Genomic DNA, 21,291 nt, shown 5'->3' with positions numbered 1-21,291 from the left:
AACATTTCAAATGCAAAGCGCTCTCCGACATGCATACAGGTGCTGCACTCAATTTGACACGGTGTTAAGGTTGGCTCTATTTCTCCTCTCAAAATACCTTAAACCAAGCAGCGAAACAACTGCTGGTACATTGTAGCGGCCATTGAGCTGTTCGCACCAGATGTGGAGTGCAGGATTAATGTTTCATTACTTCAAGTTTCAGGAACCCCGCTTCAATGCTGTATGCTCATCAAATGTTGCAGCAAGACAACACAATAGAGAAAAATTGAAAGCATCAGGTCTGTGTCACACTGGGTGTTACTGCGGTTTCTTTCTGCAAAAGCAATGAATGTTGCGAGGCCTCGATGAATGCTCATGCCTGCCAATCTTGTTTGTCAAGAGGAGATAACACAGGTCAGTATTGCTTGCGAATGGGCAACAAGGCATGAAGACAAAACAGAAAAACTCTACTGCAATCAGCTTATCCAGCTGGAAAAAAATATTTAAGAATGAAAAAGATGAGTCAATTGCAAACAGGCAATTATATTTATCCCACGAGTTTTATACTATTCAGTAACAACTATACATTATCTCCCCTCTTTAGATGGTACAATGTGCAGTAAATTTCTCCACAAATACACTTTCTGCACGCTATGAATTTTTATGATGATACTTTGACTGCATGTATTTTATACACACAGTTAATATTAACCAGGCCATAAAGCATAACATTTTGTTCTAAATTAATAAAGCCTCTACGACATAGACAAACCAAATGATCTTTTTCCAGTAAGATTACTTGGACACACATTTCTACAGTACATGCATAAAGAGGACAAACACTTTTATTAGAAGGGTGTAGTAAACCATGTCTGTAAGCTCAGTACAGTACTACACTGTGCTGGCTAAATTACAACACTTGGTATACACATGCAGTTGGGACAAGGCTGCACAGATGTAGAGTGGAAGTGGAGATAAATGAGTGCCAATCAGCAGATTAATACATTAAGTCTGCAAAATGTGGTGCAACGGCAACTGCTGTCTAAGCTAGTACATTGTACCAGGAAAACTGAGGAGAGTTACTGGCTTAACTTACTGCACAGCTTCATGTGGAACTATAGTGGAAAGCATTGCACTGGCAAAGGATACCTAGGGAAAAATAAATATATTGGCAAAGGTTGCAATTATATTGAACATCTTTATATCTAACATGGTGATATTCAAAGTTAAAAGACAATAGTCTTCGTGCCAATACCTCACTCAAGACCAAACGTGTGGCATTCATTTGCATGAATGATAGCCAAATGCTATCTGTGCTGTCAGCTACTATGCAGGAAATGACTATGCTGCTGCCTAGACTAACATGTCACACAGTGGCTACAGCTCCTCCACGAAAAGCCAAATGCTATCTGTGCTGTCAGCTACTATGCAGGAAATGACTATGTTCTTGCCTAGACTAACATGTCACACAGTGGCTACAACTCCTCCATGAAAAGCCAAATGATATCTGTGCTGTCAGCTACTATGCAGGAAATGACTATGTTCTTGCCTAGACTAACATGTCACACAGTGGCTACAGCTCCTCCATGAAAAGGGAGAGACATCAAAATATAAGCCATTGCAGCTTTTATCTACTAGCATCACAAAGAACAAAGCAGTGCCGTTTTTATTTTTTTGCACTACGACAAATGCCATCCAGCTCTATGTTATACTATTAAGCTAGGCAATCAGTTAAAAAGAAGCATATCATGCAGATTTATGCCAGAAAGCACATGTCTACATTAAAATATATTAGAGCATTGCAAACAAGAACTACAGGATTATGTAAATATTGTCTAACATTGTACTCGGGTAGAAAAAGTCAGGAATAATGTCTTACAGCTATCTGAGGACGTGGCAAAACTTGACAGCCTCCAGTAAGCAGGTATCCCATATAACCTAAGCCACAGTTCTAAGCTGGAAAATGTTGATAGACTGCAACTCTTAAATTACTATCCAGTCCTAGGAAGAAAAAGAGTATTTTTTGAACCGTACACCTTAATTTAGTACATTGGTCAATAGGCCCTCGGACCATTAAAGGAAAGCCGAAAAATTAAAGGCATCACTAAAGCCATCAAATTACTAATGACGCAATTTTTGAAAAGCCAGCCAAATCCCAAATGTTTATCCCATGCCCTGTAGAAAGCACACAAAGCTCCACAAAAGCAGGGGGGGGGGGGGACACTGCAAACACCTAGGTCTAGCTAAAGATATCAGTGAATCAAGTTAGCCTGATATAAACGCCCTTGCTTATGTGTGACCATCATTGACATACTGCTTCACTTTCAAACTCACTGCATGTATTAGGTTATTTAAACCATCGGTTCACATTACATGGGACACCCCACTGATTGACATTGTGGGGCTCTTTCTTCTAAGGTGCGGTTATTGCAGCTGTCACCGTTAGGCTTAAACCATAAAAATAAAAAACAAGCGATAAAGAAACCTTTGCGTCCTTGCTTCAGCATAACAGACGATGTCAAATAAAGTTGTTTGAGTCAATGGGAGCACAGTGGATCCACAACGGCCACCTGACATCAGACTCATCGCAGCAGGGAATTGAAAGTCCACCGGGAAAACACACGCTCTGGGAAAGTGCATCACTTGGGCAGAGCACCTCATGCACGCACGCACTAAAAAAGAGCAGTCATCAGATGGCCTGAGCCATGTGTAGGGGTGTCAGCATGAGCTCCATGACGGCATCCTTGAGGTTGGCACCGCGAAGATTTGCTTCATGCAGGTCGCTCCCAGACAAATTGCAGTTCTAGAAAATGCCCAACATCACACTCACATAAGTATGCACAATCAGAACATGTTTGTCACGTCCAGAAAACTGCTAACAAAATTTAACAAAGGCTGTGGACAGCTTGACTTCAATCAATATATGTCTCATTATTCAATGCTAACGCCTAGATTTCCAGAGGGCAGCAGTTTGAAGTAAAGCGGAAGCATTTAATACTTGAAAGCATTTCCTAGAAAGCATTCCATAATCCCAACAGAACACATTACTTCAGAAAATGCAATGTTTAAAAACAGCTATGGCTACGATGGCACAACTTTTACAGCAAGATTTAAACGTTCGCACCCCATCTACCCACAAACTACTACTGGCTGCTGGTTACCCTTTAATTAGTACCTACAGATGGCAATGAGAACAAGCTACGAGAGCGCAGAATGCGTGCTCTAAAGCAGAACATTATTCAGGAGCATTCAGTTCAGGCCACATCAAAGAATTGCATGCAAATCCTCTAAAGGCTGCTCAATTTCTATACACCTGGCACGTATATTTTATGGAGCTAGCTTACAAAGATCAAAGCGATGAACATGTCAGCTCCTTGATAATAGTGCCGCGAAACTATCAAAACTGTATCTGTTGTTTTTTTAACAGCTGCCGGCATGCGGCCTTATCACTGCGATTCTGGCACGCGTATCAATTCTGTATCCCACGTTTGTCAGATGTCACGTAGTGGTGACAAGGCCGTTGACACCAAAAGAAGACACAGGCTTGATGGTAATGAAATTAACTCTTTATTGGGCTGAATTGCGCCCGCAAAAGAACTAAGCAACTCGGCGGCGACGATAGCAATAAACGTGCTCGTCGGTCGTCAAACAAAGAATGCCCGTCACACTCGTCAACGCTCAATTTAAAAGCTCCTCAGAACAATCTAGATGACGTCGCAAACTGCTACTAGTACACCTTGGAACATTGTGGAAACATATGCAAGTTATCAGAATCTTCGAGACAGATCTCGGCTCATCTTTCGCGACAAAGAAAATGATAACGCGTCGTATCGCGAGAACGAGCATGAACAAACACGGGATACAAAATCCGCGTGCCAGAATCACAGTGATAAGGCCGCATGCCAGCGGCTGTTAAAAAACAACAACACAGTTTTGAAGGTTTCGCGGCAATAGTAAATAGCTGGTTTGGCGTGCTTGTTTGACAACATTTCTATCATGTATACCCTATATATTCCTAGTTTCTTTCTGCTTTTCTCAACTATACCAAAGTGAGCAACACGTAGGCCTCCTAATCAGCACGAATATAAACCAAACAGCGAAGAGAACTCAGTGTTACACAAAAACAGACCTATGCAACTGCTAAGGAAAGCGGAGTTTTCCGGTCTTTTTGGTGTTTTTTTTTTCATGCACACTCATTTTTCAAGGCTGATAGCATGGATGAGTGAATGAACAAACAAATCCATAAACAAGCAAATGCACGAACCTCTAGATCTGCACCCGCAAGAATGGCTTGGCGCAGGTGACAGTTTTGAAGGTTGGCGTTCTTGAGGGTTGCAACCCTGAGGTTCACTCCGGCCATCTGGCTGCCATCAAGGTCGGCATCCTTCAGGTTGACCCCTGTGCCAACCAAAATGCACCAACACCGATAGCGACAATTGAGCCTTTGAGAAAAATTCTCCAAGTACAAACGCATATAACGCTATCCAGTTAATCAGGTTAACAGTATTTATGTGTTTTACATCAGGTTCTGTAGTCTGACATCGGAAGATAAAGGTCTGAAGACCGGCTTTTTGACCACTTTAAATGCTTTGATTAGAGCACTGCACGGGAACATTTATTGCTTATGTAGCATACAAAAATACTTTAAAATGGAGCAAAATCTTGCAAGAACTATCTTTCACCAGAGAAGAGTGCAGCTATAGTGCAAGAACACACAGGTACTAAGACCTGGTTAAAATTTTTTAAATTGCATTTCATTTAATGTTTTTGTGCACAATGCATGTTGAAGTTAGCAAACATCACACATATTAATAAATATCTCTTCATTAACAAACAAATAGGTCATGCAGCAAGTTCTTTCCTCAATTATACACAGTCACACAAAAAGACTCCTACCGGAAACTATGGCACAAAAACATGAGTGGACAAGGCAGCAAAAGCAAAATTGTATGCATTATTGTACAAGGAAAGTACATTGCCCACAGTCTCTTACTTCGAACAGGTGCTCATATATCGAAGTAAGCAGCTGGATTCACTAAAATTTTTTTAACTGCTGGAGCTTGTGCTGGCAGTCAAAGCAGTTTTTTGTTTTTCTGAAAGATGTGGAAGCCTCGGATACTGGTTTTGTTGGGCGAATGAAGACTAAATGAGTTGCTGTCTTAACACCGAAGGTGGTTCACCTCGCTGGTTTTAATGTAGCAAAAGGTGCCACAATAGTTGCTTGGCGGTCTCTATTCTACACAAACATCTCTGCACAGCAGCATTTATGCATTTTATAGCATTAAGGGAGTGGCCGATGCAAATGAGAATAAGCACCGCAAAATAGAGTAAGCACAAAGAATCCGAAAATTTGGTTTTAATCACGGGGAAGAAAATATCTGTGAATGAGTTTACATGACATTGCTAAAAGCTTCCCAAAAAGTCTTCGCTTAAAAGAATTACAACCACGGCTCTTTTATCATTTCTTGCTTTCATAACAAAAAGGCACATTTTCTGATTCCTGACTTCAGTTTTAAATATGACTCCTTGGATCTATGCAAAAGGCCCATGAATGCTAGAAGGCCAGGGCTTTCAGGCAACCCTAGTACTGTGCATTGCTGACGCCTCGGTTGCCACATCTTGTGAGTACAAAAGCCACACAATGAATAATACGCTCTCCATAAATATATTAGTGTTAGTTTGGAATGCGCATTTATTATAGGGTAAAATTTACATTGCAGTAGACTGTTTTCCCAAATTTGGAGACTGATTTGGAGGATGCATCGACCCTGCAGGTGCATTCACTATGCCAGTAAATATGGTGCGTGAAAAGATATTATGAAACCTGCAAAAGTTAGGTGACTGAAGAAGTAAGAACAGTGAGCAGGAACTTTCAAACGAGAGAAGTAGCTGATGTTGATTCTGAGGATGGAGCGAAAAGGACAAAGACAAAGGAGGAACACGAAAACAACAGGACTGGCACCTGTCCTGTTGTTTTCAGTGTTCCTTCTTTGTCTTCGTCCCTTTTGCGTCGTCCTCAGAATCAACATCAGCTATGAACTAATTAGCCCAAACCAAAGTCTTCTTGAGAGCAGTAGTTTATAGCAATGCTGCTACTCTGCATCGAACCCAGAAGAGACAAGAGTCAGTGCGTAAATTCACCTTCGAGGTTGGCGCTGTTCCCAGCGGGGTCTTCCATGTTGCATGAACGCAGGTGGGCGGCCTCCATGTTGGCCCGCATCATTTTCGCACCGACCAGCTGTGCACCCTATTTGATGGCAAGGAAGTTCAACGCTCCTATTTTTAATGCTGTTTTTTTTAGGAAACTCACAGCTTACATTCACTGAGCACAGCCTGCACTGCACACCAGACACAGAAGTAGCCCTGCTCCCTGAGAATGGGCAGAACAGCAGGCCTAACACGATGAAATAAGCAAGCAGTCTGGTGGATCTGCATGCAGTGACATCGTCCTTCAACATTTTCTTCAGCGCTTGACAGAATATGGAAGATGCAGCTCACAGCAACAAGCTGCTTAGGCCACTCCATGTGGTTATGTTCAATGTGCCGCCACTTTTCAACTTTTACGACTGACTGGTTTGCATGCATCTCAAACGTAACGAGATGTTTGATAGTAATTAAGGGAGGCATCTTTTTCAGCACAACTTTCTGAGAGAAATTTTTAATTAACCGTTGTCTACGTGCCATGAATCCCAAAGTAGCACAATACTGCTTTCTTTTTAGTGCACGCAAACAGTGAACGTGTGCAGACCCAATCAAACTAGTGTACAGCATTCGAGCAGTGCCATGAGGAGCAAATGAAGTGAAACCTTATCTCAGCTAGAGGTGAGCACGGGCTGAAATTTCGTGCCAGAGTCCAGCCCAGCACGGCCTGGTGCTCAGATTTTAAGGCCTGGCCTGTCATGCTATAATTGCAGTTGAAGCGATGATGCAGAAGAAAATGATTTCAGGATGATAAGATTATCCAAGATGTTGACATGTTGAGTTCTCACACTTGAAATGACAAATTTACTTAATCCATAGAGGCACAGCACATAACTAGAATTAACTTATTGTGCAAAAACAAGGTATGCATTGAACTGAGACATTTGCAGCGCTCCTAGATAATGAACCCGGTAGCGCTGAAGTTTCTTTCGGAGCTGTAACTCGTGGCTGGAATGAATAACACATTCTTTGATAGGAAAGCAAGTTTTTGGTAAGCAGCTTGTTTGCTTCTCCAAAAGTGTGTTAGCTATAAACCTAAACAAGGGGTTGATTTTGTGGCCAAGTACTTGGTGAGCTCACCTGGCTCACACTGTGCCCTTCACGTGAACTTTTCGCAAGGGAAACAAGAACCAACTCTTGGACCCCAGATGCTTTGAGCTATGTCTCGCTTCAAACGAGGCCATGTCGGGGCAGGAGTAAGCCACAACAGAGATGTTTGATAGGCGACAGCGAGGCGCGAATATCGAAACAGATACCTAAACATCAGTGCCGAGGTTACCCAAACAGAGAAGCGAAACTCAAAACTAAACAGCCCACAAGCGGCCTCTCTGCCCTGCACTGAAGAGTACCAAAGATTCTTTCGTGGTGAGAAGGTGGGGAGGAAAGGCGGGTCAACGCCGAGCAAAAACTTGGAAGCTCTCGTGCGGGGAGGACGCGGGAAAATTCTGTGCATTCTAGACGCTTATTGCAATGACCATACTCGCGCTTTCGTATGTGCTCTAATTGGGGTGTCTGGCCGGCCCAGCCCGCCCGAGACAAATATACCTTGGCCAGGGCCCTCATGGCTTTCTGGTCTGTCTGGCTGTCTGGTGCGGGCTTTCGGGCCAGCCCGAGCCCATGCAGAGCTCTAATCGCAGCTGCTTTGTCACGTGCAAGGTGCTGGTGCTGTGCAGTCAACATATCTGCATGGCTGTGTTCGAGCGCCAGTACAGTGCCACTGAAAAGCAACACCTGCACCAGAATGCAGCACTGTTCGAATGCTGTTAGCAAAGGTGATCGACCCAGTAGTACTCCACCCAGAAATGATGGCCACAACTATCATCTGCAATGTTTAACTGTGTGGTGCACCCATGATCCTGTATTGAAATTTTACATTTCATGAGTGCTTGTATAGCTGGCTGAACCTCATTATAAGAGGCATGGATATAACACACAATCGGGCATAAGAGACACCATTCACCCAAATGATTGGCCACCCTATGATTTTCATTAATTGGACTTCTTTTCTAACAGACATTGCATGTAGAAGACAATCGGCTATAAAGGACAAAATTAGCCTTAAAGTTTGGTACTCAGTCTTGCTTGCAACACACATTATAACATTAGATGAGGCCCCATCCATCGCCAGGTTCAGTAGCAGCTACAGTGAAAACAAAAGAGGAGAGGCACATCTTAATTAATTAATTATAACTTCAGCAAATAAAGAGCAGGTCAATCAGCTATGAAATGACTAAAAGAAGCCCCTGCAGTGAGAATGCAATGTAGAGAAGCTCTTCAGGCTTGCCACGAAGAGCACAAGTGTGACTGCATATGCGAGCATCTGAGTGAGCATATTGGGAGCGCGCGTTGGGTTCTCCAATTAGTGGAGCTTCCTATCACCAATTACCGTAGGTATTGTGTCCACTAGTCTGAAGGATATAGCGAAAATTGTCTATTATGTTGCATTTCAGTATGAGCGGCAAATCTATCTGCTAAATGCAAAGAAAGTGCTCAGCTGGTGCCGCTAACATAAAGCCATTGTGCCTAGAAAGCGAGACATAGCCAAGCCAAGACCAAAACAAATGGCATAAAAACAGCAGTGGTTCTGCTTTGGCAAAAACAAATAAACTGCTCTGTTTGCTATTCAACCAGTTTCAACTCCACCCAGAAATGCCTCGCTTGCTTTTCATTTATTTTTCATCTCAGTAGTGACATTCACAGCCTTGTTACTTACAGCCGCTGTTATTCTTTGTCAAACAAGCATAAATTTTCGAGGGATATTTCTGCTGGTGATGCTTTATAGTTTTGGCTGCTTCTAGCACCTCGGTGGTAAGCCTGGTTACTTTTATGATTTCGTGGCGCTTTTTTTGCTTGAATTCTTGTAGTGTTACCAGACACATAACTTAGTTGCGAATCGCTAGTTGCGGTGCCACATCACATTGCGATCGCACTTTGCAATCGCTGCAAACGTAGTTTGCCAACATAAACAGCTTTGGCAAATCAGCCATGAGGCATTTGGCCTGACTTTCAAGCTGGGAGGGGCTGTGTTGAACAGCATCAATGCAGCCATGAAGTAGAACAAGATTTACAACTATTTCAGCAGTAAATAAATTTAAGAAAGCTGTGAGGTGTGGTCAGTGTGGTGGTCCACCAAGCAAATGCAATCGTATAATAACACTTTTGCAGCATGATGTACCCTTCTTTTTTGCGTATTTTAGCCATAGGATGCCTGTGCCGAAATAATGTCTGGTTAGAAAATGTAAACGTGGTACCCTGCTTGTAAGGGACCTCTGATACAAACAAACAAAAACTACACACCAGTGCATGCCCCTTATAAAGGGCTTCAACTGTCATAGGAAAACCAATGCCTTTGACAGAATGAGATTACTGGGTCATAAACATCACCATCATCACTTACTAATTGATTAACCTTGCAGCCTCAGAGGCCCTAGCAGAGGGAAGATTAAGGTCAATACATGAAGTGTACACACGCGTTGCCGGTGTTTAAAATCAATGATACCATTAGGAACAGACTAAGCATTAATGATACAATAATTCAAGAGTAAATGGCAGCAAAATGACTCCACTGTACACACGCGTCAAATAACTTGGTGCAGATACAAGAAACTGGAAGACAATCGTACAATGTGCATTAAGTTTGGCTGCAAATTTATATCTATTTCTACGCCGTCATCCCGACTCTTTTCAAGGGGGCAAAAAAGGAAGAAAGAAGAGAACAGCCCATCTCACCTCGAGGTTGGCGAGGGTGAGGTCGGCACGCTCGAGGCAGCAGTAGCTCAGGTTGGCCCACGTGAGCCGGCACTTGCGCAGGTTGGCCCACTTGAAGTTGATGTGCCGCAGGTCCAGCCGCGAGAGGTCAGCGCCCGACAGGTCCACACCCTGGACATTTGTAGTAGCAAACCAGTTCACTTCACATACGAATGTGATGGGCATCTACTCACAAGGTCCCAGAGCCAAAGGATCAATAGGGAACCTCCTGTAAGAACTAGCATGATAAAACACTCAAGCTACACACAAGCAGAACAAAAGCACCTTTACGGCAAACAGTTAAAAATAGACGTTAATATTTTAATTACATGTGCAGCCAAGCGTATAATAGCAAAGGAGAAATAGAAAGAAGTCCAAGGCTATGCAATTCAATGCACTATGGATGACCAGTGCTTCATTGCATTAGAGAAGGCATAAATGAATGCTCAGCCAAGGGTTAGGCCAGAAAGCATGGCTACTTTGGGCAATTTGGCAAGTATCATCTCCCTTTTCTTGCCAAAGCTGCTATGCATGTCAGAGCCGGTAATTTTGTGTGTAAACTTGGCAATCAATTAAAGAAAAAAGACGGCCATAGAAAAAGTGAAACGACTCCAATGGTGCTGAGCCATGACTTGCCTTGCCTTTGTGATGGTGTGATGGCAGCAGACAATGCAAGTTTGTGCACACTTGAGTAATGACCAAATAAACAAGAATAAAACAGGAATCTATATACTTAACCATGACTACACTAGCAGCCCACGACTGCTGTGAAACTAAATAAAATCTTCACTTGAACCTCAATGGAGTAATTGTTATGTGGAATCACAAAGTAGTTAGTCCAGACATGTGGACAGAGCTAGTGTAAGGCTGCAGCGAAGCAGTGAGGTGATGTACGTTATACCTGCCTGAAATCGAAGCTCCGACAGGTGGGACGTTCTTGTGAGGATGTGAACCACATCTTGCCGAGTTAATGGAAGGCAGTCTCCAGGATCAGACTCGTTTTGCTGTAGTAAAACATGAACACAGGTGCACACAGGCAACTATGAGGGCCAAACTAAGTTAGAAATAAATAACTGCATGAAGTTGCAGGCAGATCACAGAGCATCCCGAGGCCAGTAATACATAAGTAATGCCTTCAAATTAACCTGTTTGCAGACTATAAATCAAAAGGTGCATGTGTTCATGTGTCCATGTAGCCAGTTCTAACAGGTGCTCATTCTCCCAGGCCAGACTGTCATTCCACTAATAGGTGAATTCATGCATTTTAAACATAACTCATTACAGTAATGCCATATGAGGCATGCACAGTCAATTATAATTACACACTGCTCTATCCAGTATTTACAAAATCACACACTGCCACTACAGCAATTTACATCAAGGCATAGAAAGGTTAAAACCTTGTCACCGGTATAATAACAAGCTCTTTCAAATGAATCTGCAACATTTGACAGCCAATTCCAAAAATAAATTACACTTTTTGAAGCTCTGTAACAAGGGTGCAGATTTTAAGAGAACAAATGCAGCACTCAATATAGATGGCTGTCACTTTCTTGATATTAAAATCATTATTTCACCTCCGTAGTGTGCCAATCCAGTTTTTGCCAATCCAATATAAACACATCATCATCATCATCATCATCAGCCAAAGTATACCCACTACAGGGTGAAGGCCTCTCCCACATTCCGCCAAATAAAAAATTTTGTGTTAGCTGCATTCACCTGAGCCCAGCAAACTCCTTAACCTCACCTGTCCACTGCTATGCTTTCCTTCCCGTGAAATCCAATTTGTTACTCTGACTGACCACCGGCTGCCCTCTCTTCGCAATACATATTGTGCCCACACCCATTTCTTCTTGATTTTAACTAGAATGTCATCAACTTGAGTTATTTCTCTGACCCACACTGCATGCTTCCTGTCTCTTAATCTCCATATAAACACTACTATGATAAAAATTGCAACTGTGATGAACAGACGAAGTAAGTCAGTTGATTCATATGATTAATCCTGCAACCTAGCCCTACTAAGCCACATTATATTGAGCGGAAAAAATAACATGACTGATCAGGACTTATCTTAAAATATTATCTAATCTTACAACTTATCTTAAAATAAAAAAAAAAAAAGCTATCTTAAAAAGAATGAGTGATTTGAACTTAACTGCACTGAAGGATAAAAAAGACTAGTTGAAATTAAAACCAAAGCAAATGATGTTAAAGAAACTATGCATTGGTTGGTTTAATAACTACAGGATGGAGAATTTACATCAGTACAATTAACAAGGTTGCCGGTTTAATTTGTCACGCACATAATGTGTAATAGTGTAATATTTATCAAAAAGAAAGCTTTACCCTAGTTTCACTAGCTCAGAAGGGGGGGGGGGGGGGGGGGGGGATTCTGTAGGGCCCCCAACTAGCCCTCGCAATTTACAACAGAACTGACAAAGTCTACATTGCACACCCAAATCTTTTACGCATCTCTCATTTTCATTGTTGCAAGCAAAGGTATTGTGATTATTTCATAGCTTAGTGCGTGCCAGAAATATATTGTTAAAAAATATAATGTGGTTTCCGCTATCTGCAGAAAGATGAGTGCATGAACTTAATACTCTAGGTGCATCAGACCCATTTCCCTGTTACAGCTATGTAATTTCCACTGCATGCACTTTAACTATGTTACCATGCAATTAGCAACACTTTCTTTATTACACTGCTTCATAAACCTCATGCAAGGAGAGACGATTTCATGGGTGCCTAATTCAGCACTCTCTATTGCACTACTGCTGATTAGAGGCACTGAATGAGATGCTGACAGTGAAGCCCCCCTGAACTTGCCCTGAAAAAAAGATCATGTGATCATTAGTGTGGGGCAGACTTTACCTGGCTGATGCGCTCCAGCTCCGGAATGACAGACTCGATTCCATAAAACCTTGCCTCTTCCAAGACACCTGCAGGTGAAGTCCAGTGCCCACAATACTCTCAGAACAGGCAATAAGGAAGAGGGCACCACAGCAATCCTGTCAACATACACCATCTTGTCATCTATGTTGTGCCTTTTTCTTGTTAAGCATACAGAATTTATGGCCTGGTAATGCATCAAACTGAATTTCTCTTGCTTGCCAAATTTTGCGCCAAATTATGTGACAGTGAGAGTCATTCGGACACCACGCAGCACCTTTCAACAATGATTGAAGACTTGGTTTTTTCTTTCAACTGGCTCATGTTGGTAAATGGCTGCAAAGCTCAGATGCCGAGTCCTAGGATGCAGATTCAATCCCGGCCACAGAGGACATTTCAATGGAGGCAAAATGCCCATGTAGTGTGCAACGGCAGAGCGGACTAAGAAACCACATACGGTAAAAATTTATTTGGTGCCCTTCGCTACACCGTACCATGCCCACACCATACCATTTTATTTATTCATCTAATATATATTGTGTCCAAGCATAATGTAAGTATAAATGAAAAATAATGCACAAATACTGAACAACATCTGTAATAAATTGCTCTAGTCTGATAGTGAGTGATGAAGAAAATTTACACATGTCAGTAACTCAGGCTGGCAGTGTCTTGCTCGTAGTGATGTAAGGCAAAGGGACAGTGCAATTAGGAAGGAGTGAAAGAAATTCAACCCTTAATTGCACTTGGCATAATTCAAAGATCAATATGTAATTCATCTACTTTGTTAAAGGCCAACTACAATGAAATTTTTCGCTAGCGTTCTCTAGTAGTACATCAAGGCAGAGCACTAAAAGCAAAATACCGCACTCATAAGTGAAGCGGGTGTTTCAGGAATCGTTCAAAAGACAGAACACTGGAATTTAGGTCTGAATTTCTTTTTTTGCGCAAAGACAGGATCGATGTCTAAAACGTTCAATTCCATAGCGGTCTTGGTAGAAACGCTGTAGAAAACTTTTACCGAGAATTTTTCGAACAGTGCATGCACCCGTTTTTATGTAGGCTGATGCTGGAAACCATGAGCAGCGACCACAATGACGACTGGTGGTCAACAAAAAAGATGTACCGAAAACAAATATAGGTATCACTCGCCAGACATTTTTTAGACATTTTTTTGTTTAGAGTAACGTCCTTTTCAGTTTCACGCTCAAGGCTGTTACAGCACAATAACACCCGCCTCGTCGACAAACGTTTTGTGGGCACTATCATCGCTTCATTCACAGAATTGCAAACACTGTGGCACCATCTAGTGAAAAAACCTGAAAGCATCCCTCTCGCTGTGTGAAAGAAGGGCTGGATTTTATTTAAGGACGCAGTGTAGAGAGCGCAAAATATAATAAATAATGACAAGCACTCTTATAAGAAAAGAGAACAGTGTGCACTTACGAAAATCAGCGATATTTTGCTGATATGTCACATGGGGTACTACACCGAAAGTAATAGGGTTTCTCCACTAGATAGCGCCTCAGTTGTTTTTATGAGATTTTCAATTGCAAATTAAAATTGTAAAGCCTCTTCTCTTTGATATTGCAGTGCTCAATCTGTACTAAATGAGGCAAGGTCTTTTCGTCTCCACCATAATCTCATGACATATTTTGGCCAGTGTTCTGTCCCTTTCACAAAAAACGTTGTTTCTCAAACCGAAACTGAAAAAAGGGCGGCCATTACTAGGAGCCGGAAATTATGTAGAAATGGGTGCAATCGGGCCCTCAGGTTGCTGTAGTTGTAAGCATACTGGAAGCTTAATGCTTCTTGCAGAAACGTCAGCAAGTGGGGAGGGGCTTTATTTGGGCATTGTGGGAGGCGTGGGCACCAATCGTATAAATTTACAGCCCTACGAACAAAAGCCAACCACCAACAGGGACCACAGTGTATTTTGCCCTGTTTTCTGTACTTCTGAGATACATGTGATGCATATTTCTTGCAAATTGCGCGCATTCATGCCCCTGATGGCTGCACACCGTTTCAGCATAATAATCGCGGCAGAAATCATAAAAACTTCAGCACTGCAACAAAGCCTCGAGCTCTTGATTGCATGCCATCCGCAGACTGTCACATACAACAGACTCAGGTTGAGGACGCTTCTTGAGCGCCTGTTTCCATGTCATATCTGGTAAATTGCCCAACCCTACGACATGCCGCCAGATGCATACGTCATCTGCTACACAGCTTTGAAACACTTATAACTACAGAAACAGCTTCCCACGGAGTATTAAGCTTTGTCTGGAATAGTTTTAGTTCTCACCAATCACATTGCAGCCAAAGCAATATTTCGTTTCAGTTGGCCTTTAAGGCGAAACCGTTTTTTGTTATGTATTTGACGTGTTACTGTCATTGCAAACTATGTCCGCCAGGACTTATATTGAAGCTCTTGTGCATTTTATTACATATATTTCTGATGCATGTTTTATGCATGAGGAAATATTGCCTCCAGCCTGCCTGCACTGCTGTTGTTAACTACGGACATGACCGCGAGCCTAACTGTATTTTAAATTTGAAGATAGAATGTGGAAGAGGGTTGACTTACAATTGAAACAAAAGCATGATTTTGTCAACAAAGGAGAGACAAACCAAATGTCAGGGATGTCGTGGGGTGGTTACAATTTTGTTTGCTCTGTGGCTCTCCCTCATTACACATACGATCCTAGGCTTAGAACCATGTAAAAATGGTAGTTCTATAAACCTTTGATGTGACTATGAAGAAATAAATACAACAGGAAAGCAAGTTAATCATCATAGCAAGTTACTATAGAACTAGCCCTCGATACTGACGGCCATTTTTTGAGGCAAATCTTCATGAAAGCAAGATGAGGGCAATTTAGAGGTTCCTGTGCCACAGATACAAGCCTGCACAGCTAAAGGAAAAATTTCCTTTAAGCCCCCAACACTTCTGGGGCCACGCGCTTATTTTTGTCTGCGAATATTAACAAATAAAGAGGCTAAGATAAGCACCAAGATCATCCCATTGCAAGGTGTGTTCTGAGAATAACTCATTTCTAGGCAATAGTTATGGTGCATAGGTTAAAACAGAAACGCACACTTTAAAACAACCTTAGAGTGAGTAAGCAACTGCTAATGCTAAAGCTTTTCCTTGTCTTACAGACATTGCTGTAATGAAAGCTACTTGTGACCCCCTTTTTGATGCTGCATACATCTTGTGCACTGTTGTCGATGGCAAGAATAGTAGTAGTTGTTTACAGTTCCTAATTTTGCTAGAACAGTAGCAAGGTCACCTCATGCAAAACTCCATTACAATTGAACCTTGCTACAATGAAACTAATGCGGTGCGTGAAAAATTTAGCTGAAATAAAAATTTTGCTGTGGTGGAAAAACAGTTTGAATCCATGGTAAATAAGCACAAAAAAACGAACATAGCAGAGAAGCCATCACGACACAAGCGCTCATCTCTACTGTGTTCGTCTTTTCGCATTCGTTTACCAAGAGTACTTTCAAACTAACCCAACATCTCACGTAAACTATCAGTTTGAACTACATCATTGATCTCTAAAGAAGTCGGTCAGCTGCTTCTGCAATATTTTCACTATGAGCACCGTGGTGCGATTCTCACACTTGGTGCGCAATGTCGTCATCGTGGGCACCAATAAAACTATGGATTACATAAAATGTGTTCATCACAGTGAGTGCAGATGGTGGTGCCACAAGATTCGGATTGATTGCAGCTATGGCTTGGAAGAAAATGGGATCTTACACATGTGCCTTGTCCCAATTAAAGCTCTCAGCCCAACTGTCATCAATACAAAGCAAAGGTGGCCTTCATGTGTATGTATATGGTAGGTCAGCAGAGGGCACTTATTGATTCCAGCAAGCGTTTTTAATAAAACAAAGCCGCATGGGCATGCTGAAGTGCACAGATGTGTGGAGATATATATTGTAAAATGCATTTTTAAACCCAGATCCATTTATAAAAAAATTTGTTGAGGAAACAAACCTCACAAATGATTCATACTGACAATAAATCTGTTTCATATTACTTTCTATGGCGAGCTGACAGGGAATTGGAAATATTTCATTGAAGCGGCATTTGTTGTAGTGGGGATCGACTGTAGTTAATTCATTTGCTATGCGTGAAATCTGAATAGTGCGACTCCTTTAGCACTCACCCCGTGGTGAAACACCTCGGTCAAGAATCAGCTGCCCGTGGCGAAGGTAGTTGAGCAGTGGTTCAAAGTATGTTGGGCTCCGGTCAACTAAGTAGGCGCCACGGCTGTCCCTAGCACTTGGCCACGTTATGCCGTCCGAGCCTTCACTGAACAGGCGGCCAAGCATAGAACGAGGCTCCTTGGAAACTAGCGTGCTCCTGGAGAAAAGAAATGCGGGCCTCTGACATTGCTTGCTGACAAGCTACCGTAACATATCTGAGAAGGCTTTGTCTTAACAGTGGCTAATTCATTTGAGCTTCACACAAAAATTACATTATATTTTCTAATAGGACCACAAATTAAAGGCTGAGTTTAAATCTTCCTATCTGCAATAAAGTTATGCAGTAATATGGTACTAGATAAAGGTGCTAGTATAGCACCTTTATCTAGTACCATACTAATGCAGGCCTAGTTTAACAATAAATTACCATCACCGTGATTTGACAATCAATTTCCATAGAGTAGACAGAAAAGTTTTTGTAGTGTATTTTTTTTTGCTTTCAAAACGTGCGTGAAGAATTTAGTAAACAAGAATAGCCATGTTGAATCTGTATACACTTTGTAAATAATTTATAAATGCATTTCTTCTATATAATACAGATTTTTATTTCAGCTGTCAAATGGCAGTTGTGACGTCACAGGCAACGATGAAATCGTGTCAGGAATAATATGAATATTATAATGCAATGTCTGTTCATTCATTAGCTGCAATTCCAGCCTCTGCAGCAGGCTAGCATAACCAAAAACATCAAAACCACCATCTGGCTACTGAGACCAGAACTGAGACTATGTGAGAGAAGCAATTTTGTTATTACTAATTATTTACTGAGTGCAGGAAAATTCCATGTGGTAGTGTATGTACGCTAATATTTACATATCGTTTCAAGGCAAACACAGCATGAACATTTGATGTGCCTACTCACTAAGAATACATTGCCCACTACTAGCACCACTTGGTACAAGTTGCACAATTCTTCCTATTTAGCACTGAAGGGCAACAATGAACTCATTGTAAGTGAACCCACAAAAGATATATTTATTTGTTATCGTTCCACTACATATAATTTCAGTGATTCATTTACAAAATGCTAACCACCGTGAAAAACGAGCAGAAATAATAGTTTATCGCATTCTACCTAGATACAAGCTTAGCGTTGAGGGGGCTGTGAAAACATTGTGTACCTGACCAGTAATCTATAATATACTAAAAAAAAGCTTTAAGCAACAGTGGGAAATCAGCACGAATGATGATTTAGCTCAGTTGCAAGTCTTCTGTAGTTTGTTCAATTTATCTTTACCTTAAGATACATATGTTGCAGAATGCTGCAGAAAATATGAGCAAATTTTTTTCCTTTCATTTCACTCTCAGAAGACAATCCTATATTCATGAAACGTTACATGGATCTGAGAACCCCGTGACAGAGCGTTTTGTTACTTTAAAGCCCTCCATTATGTGCTTGCTCGACTTGCACATGGTAGTTAGCGATTTGTAGAAAATGAGCAGCGGAATTTGCTGAGAGAATGTTTATGAAGCATGTTTGACCTTCGTGACACATGCTAATGTTGTCTCAGATCTTCTCCACAATGAAAGAGTAACTCACCTTGTCGTAGCAAAGTGCTTCCCGCCCACATTCAGCAAAACCCAGTCTTGGTTACCCGGGGCAAGAGGAAGTGGTGCCGATGACGCGTCTGTAGAAGCCAACAAAATGATGTTCTGGTCAAGATGAGCTTTGAAAATTGTGCCGCTACATGATACATCAATTCTTTCAGAGTTAGTAGTAATCATGTGCATGAACATGCATGAAAGAGTGCAGTTTAGGGTAACATAGCCTGCAGAGAAGTTGTTCACCAACTGCCCAACAAATGCGCAAGTGTTATGCTTCAATGCATCTGTGCAAATGATGCTGGTGAAAGTTCAGAACTTCAGTGCAACCAGATAATAAATGGCGCATGCCACAGATTCTTATTATCTCAGAATGACGGAAATGAAACTGCAATCGCGATGCAGGGATGGCCTATGCAATTGACTCGAGTGCGCCAGAACGTGAACACACAATAGATGTAGGTTACTCCTTTGAAAGAACTGTGATCAGAATAGCGCGCACGTCCTCAGATATTTATTCTCCTGCAACATAGTTGCAGAACTTTCAGGTTCGAGAAAACCGAAAGCCGCGTTGTTTTCTACCGAAAGTCATTTAATAATCCTTGGTCTGAGGTAGTGTGAAACACTGTAGCTCACCAATAAAACTTTCTCCAGACGAGACAAACAGGACGTCTTCGTCCCTAAAATGCACAAAGCGGCGATGTCAGATCATATGAGAAGCAGCAAATTACTGATTATCAACAAATTATTTCATTGCAGTAATAGAAACCGCTGCAGCATACTTGCCTGATCAGACTGGTATCGTCGATTTCGCCTCCTTTGCTGGTAAACAACCGTCTGGCTTGCATTCCAAACTTGGCACTAACAGCACTAAGTAGCTCCTCGAAAGAGTCCGGAACCAGTAACACCTTTCACAGCGCAGAAAACAGAAAAGGAGTCACTATTCATTGAACTCGACCAGCTCAAGTCGCGGTGCCACATTGCCACTGACAAAATATACAGTATTCAGCAAACATTCACACTTTATGATGAGCTCTGCAGACACTGCCGGAATATGATGACAGCATGCATTCAGAGGTCACTTACCTTCCCATCACGATTTGTTCCGTTTCGGTGTACAGTTACTCTCACCACTTTATGTGCGCGCTGCTCACTTGCCATTTAGAGTGAATTCATCAACAATTCTGTTTGGTCACTGCAACGCCGACATAACGGCGAAGTTCTGACAGTGTAGCGACGGAGCAAAATACGCAAACTAGCCGTACTGGCCGTACTAGCATAGAGAAAGAGATTGGTACTAGCCGCAAGCAGAAGAACGAGGTGAAACGCAGAGTTTATGACGGCTATTGGATCGGATTGTCCTGGATTAAAACGCCGTTTCGTGCATCCCTTTTTCATTTTTTTGTTTTGTTGCACACGCCAATATAAGTACGTTTACACGATACTTAGTATTTGAATACTCAAGTGAATTAAAATTAGCATTGCCTTTCTCTCCCAAACAAAAAGTTATGACGTGTGACAGAGATAGCAAAATAAACTTCACGTGACTCGTGTCACGTGCGATTGAGTACGTAAACTATGGTGGCTAGAAGGGGGAGGTGACGCCAACGGCGGACGGAAGCCGCTCCTCCATTTCAAGCCGAGTGTAGGTGGCGCTGTTGGCCGTAGTGCGATGCATGGTACGCGCCGCTCGCCTTACGCCACGGTACTTGAACATACGTATGCCCGCCGTGCGTGCAACGCGTCGGCCTTTCAGTGATGTTGCAGGTAATGGTTTAGCTCATTAAACTCTAGTCGAACCTGATTACGGCTGACAGAATTCAATTTTAAGCCATGGTGGTGCAGTGGTTAGGGTGTTCGACTGTTGTGCCCAAGGATGAGGGATCGCATCCCGGCCGCGGCGACCGCTTTTCACTGGAGGCGAAAAGCAAGGCGCTCGTGTGCTGTACGAGTACACGTTAAAGAACTCCAGGTGGTCGAAATTCCGGAGTCCTCCACTACGGTGTCTCTCATAGCCCGAGTAATTTTGGCACATGAAACCCAACAAAGAAAAACAATTAAAATCGATCGGATGGTACTCCAATACTTCTGGTGCGTAGAATACAGGCGTATCTATCCTTTCAGTTCCAGGAATTGGAGGGTCTTGAATGAGTCCCGTCGGATCGAGATAGTGCATGTCGAAAGTAGAAGACAGACCAAGATAATGAGTATTCAAGGTATACTGCGCACACACAAAACAAGGACGAGAAAGGTACACAACAAGCGCAGGTGTTGCGCTTGTTGTGTACCTTTCTCCTCCTTGTTTTGTGTGCGCGCAGTATACCTTGAAGATATGTCTGACTGACTCGCCCAACAACGCACTCTTTCAAGAGAATGAGGATGGAAGGATGTTTCGGCTCCGTGTGGTCGCATTTTTTCCCCACAACGTTGTTTGCCCCAGGGCATAAAATAATATGTAAGAAAATTAAAAAGGGGTAATAAATGAAAGAAAAAAGGTTGGCTGTTCTTTGGTCGATGTTTTCCACCTCCTTCAGTTTCAAGGATATGAAGCATCAGCATTACTCCTAAAAAATGTGATTGGGGATCCAAACAAGCAAAACAAAGCATAGCAAAAATTTATTGCATATCGTAGTAGTAGCAATG

At 42.1% G+C, this 21,291-nt stretch overlaps 1 protein-coding gene across 1 annotated transcript; it reads right to left on the bottom strand.

Moving 5' to 3' along the window:
- Nucleotides 1–41: 41 nt before the first annotated feature.
- Nucleotides 42–19,959, bottom strand: LOC146182015 (BTB/POZ domain-containing protein KCTD9-like). Its single transcript, XM_084577018.1, has 11 exons — nt 19,735–19,959; nt 19,435–19,556; nt 19,285–19,328; nt 18,647–18,734; nt 17,007–17,203; nt 12,808–12,875; nt 10,833–10,931; nt 9,910–10,059; nt 6,121–6,226; nt 4,244–4,377; nt 42–2,782 (listed from the first exon to the last, which is right to left on the bottom strand). The coding sequence occupies exons 1-11, from the start codon at nt 19,807–19,809 to the stop codon at nt 2,669–2,671; spliced, it is 1,197 nt and encodes a 398-aa protein (XP_084433144.1). The 5' UTR covers nt 19,810–19,959; the 3' UTR covers nt 42–2,668.
- Nucleotides 19,960–21,291: the final 1,332 nt, after the last annotated feature.

This window comes from Amblyomma maculatum, chromosome 8, assembly GCF_055883805.1.
Source record: "Amblyomma maculatum isolate TAMU_Amacu chromosome 8, ASM5588380v1, whole genome shotgun sequence".
Lineage (NCBI taxonomy): Eukaryota > Metazoa > Arthropoda > Arachnida > Ixodida > Ixodidae > Amblyomma > Amblyomma maculatum.
This window is presented reverse-complemented; position numbering and strand designations above follow the sequence as displayed.

Excerpts from the sequence above, each read along its gene's own strand:
- LOC146182015 (XM_084577018.1), bottom strand. The coding sequence starts at position 19,809 with ATGGCAAGTGAGCAGCGCGCACATAAAGTGGTGAGAGTAACTGTACAC. Across the intron at positions 17,204-18,646 it reads AAGCACTTTGCTACGACAAG|GAGCACGCTAGTTTCCAAGG; the intron begins GTGAGTTACTCT and ends TCTTTTCTCCAG. Across the intron at positions 10,932-12,807 it reads AGCTGGAGCGCATCAGCCAG|CAAAACGAGTCTGATCCTGG; the intron begins GTAAAGTCTGCC and ends GTTTTACTACAG.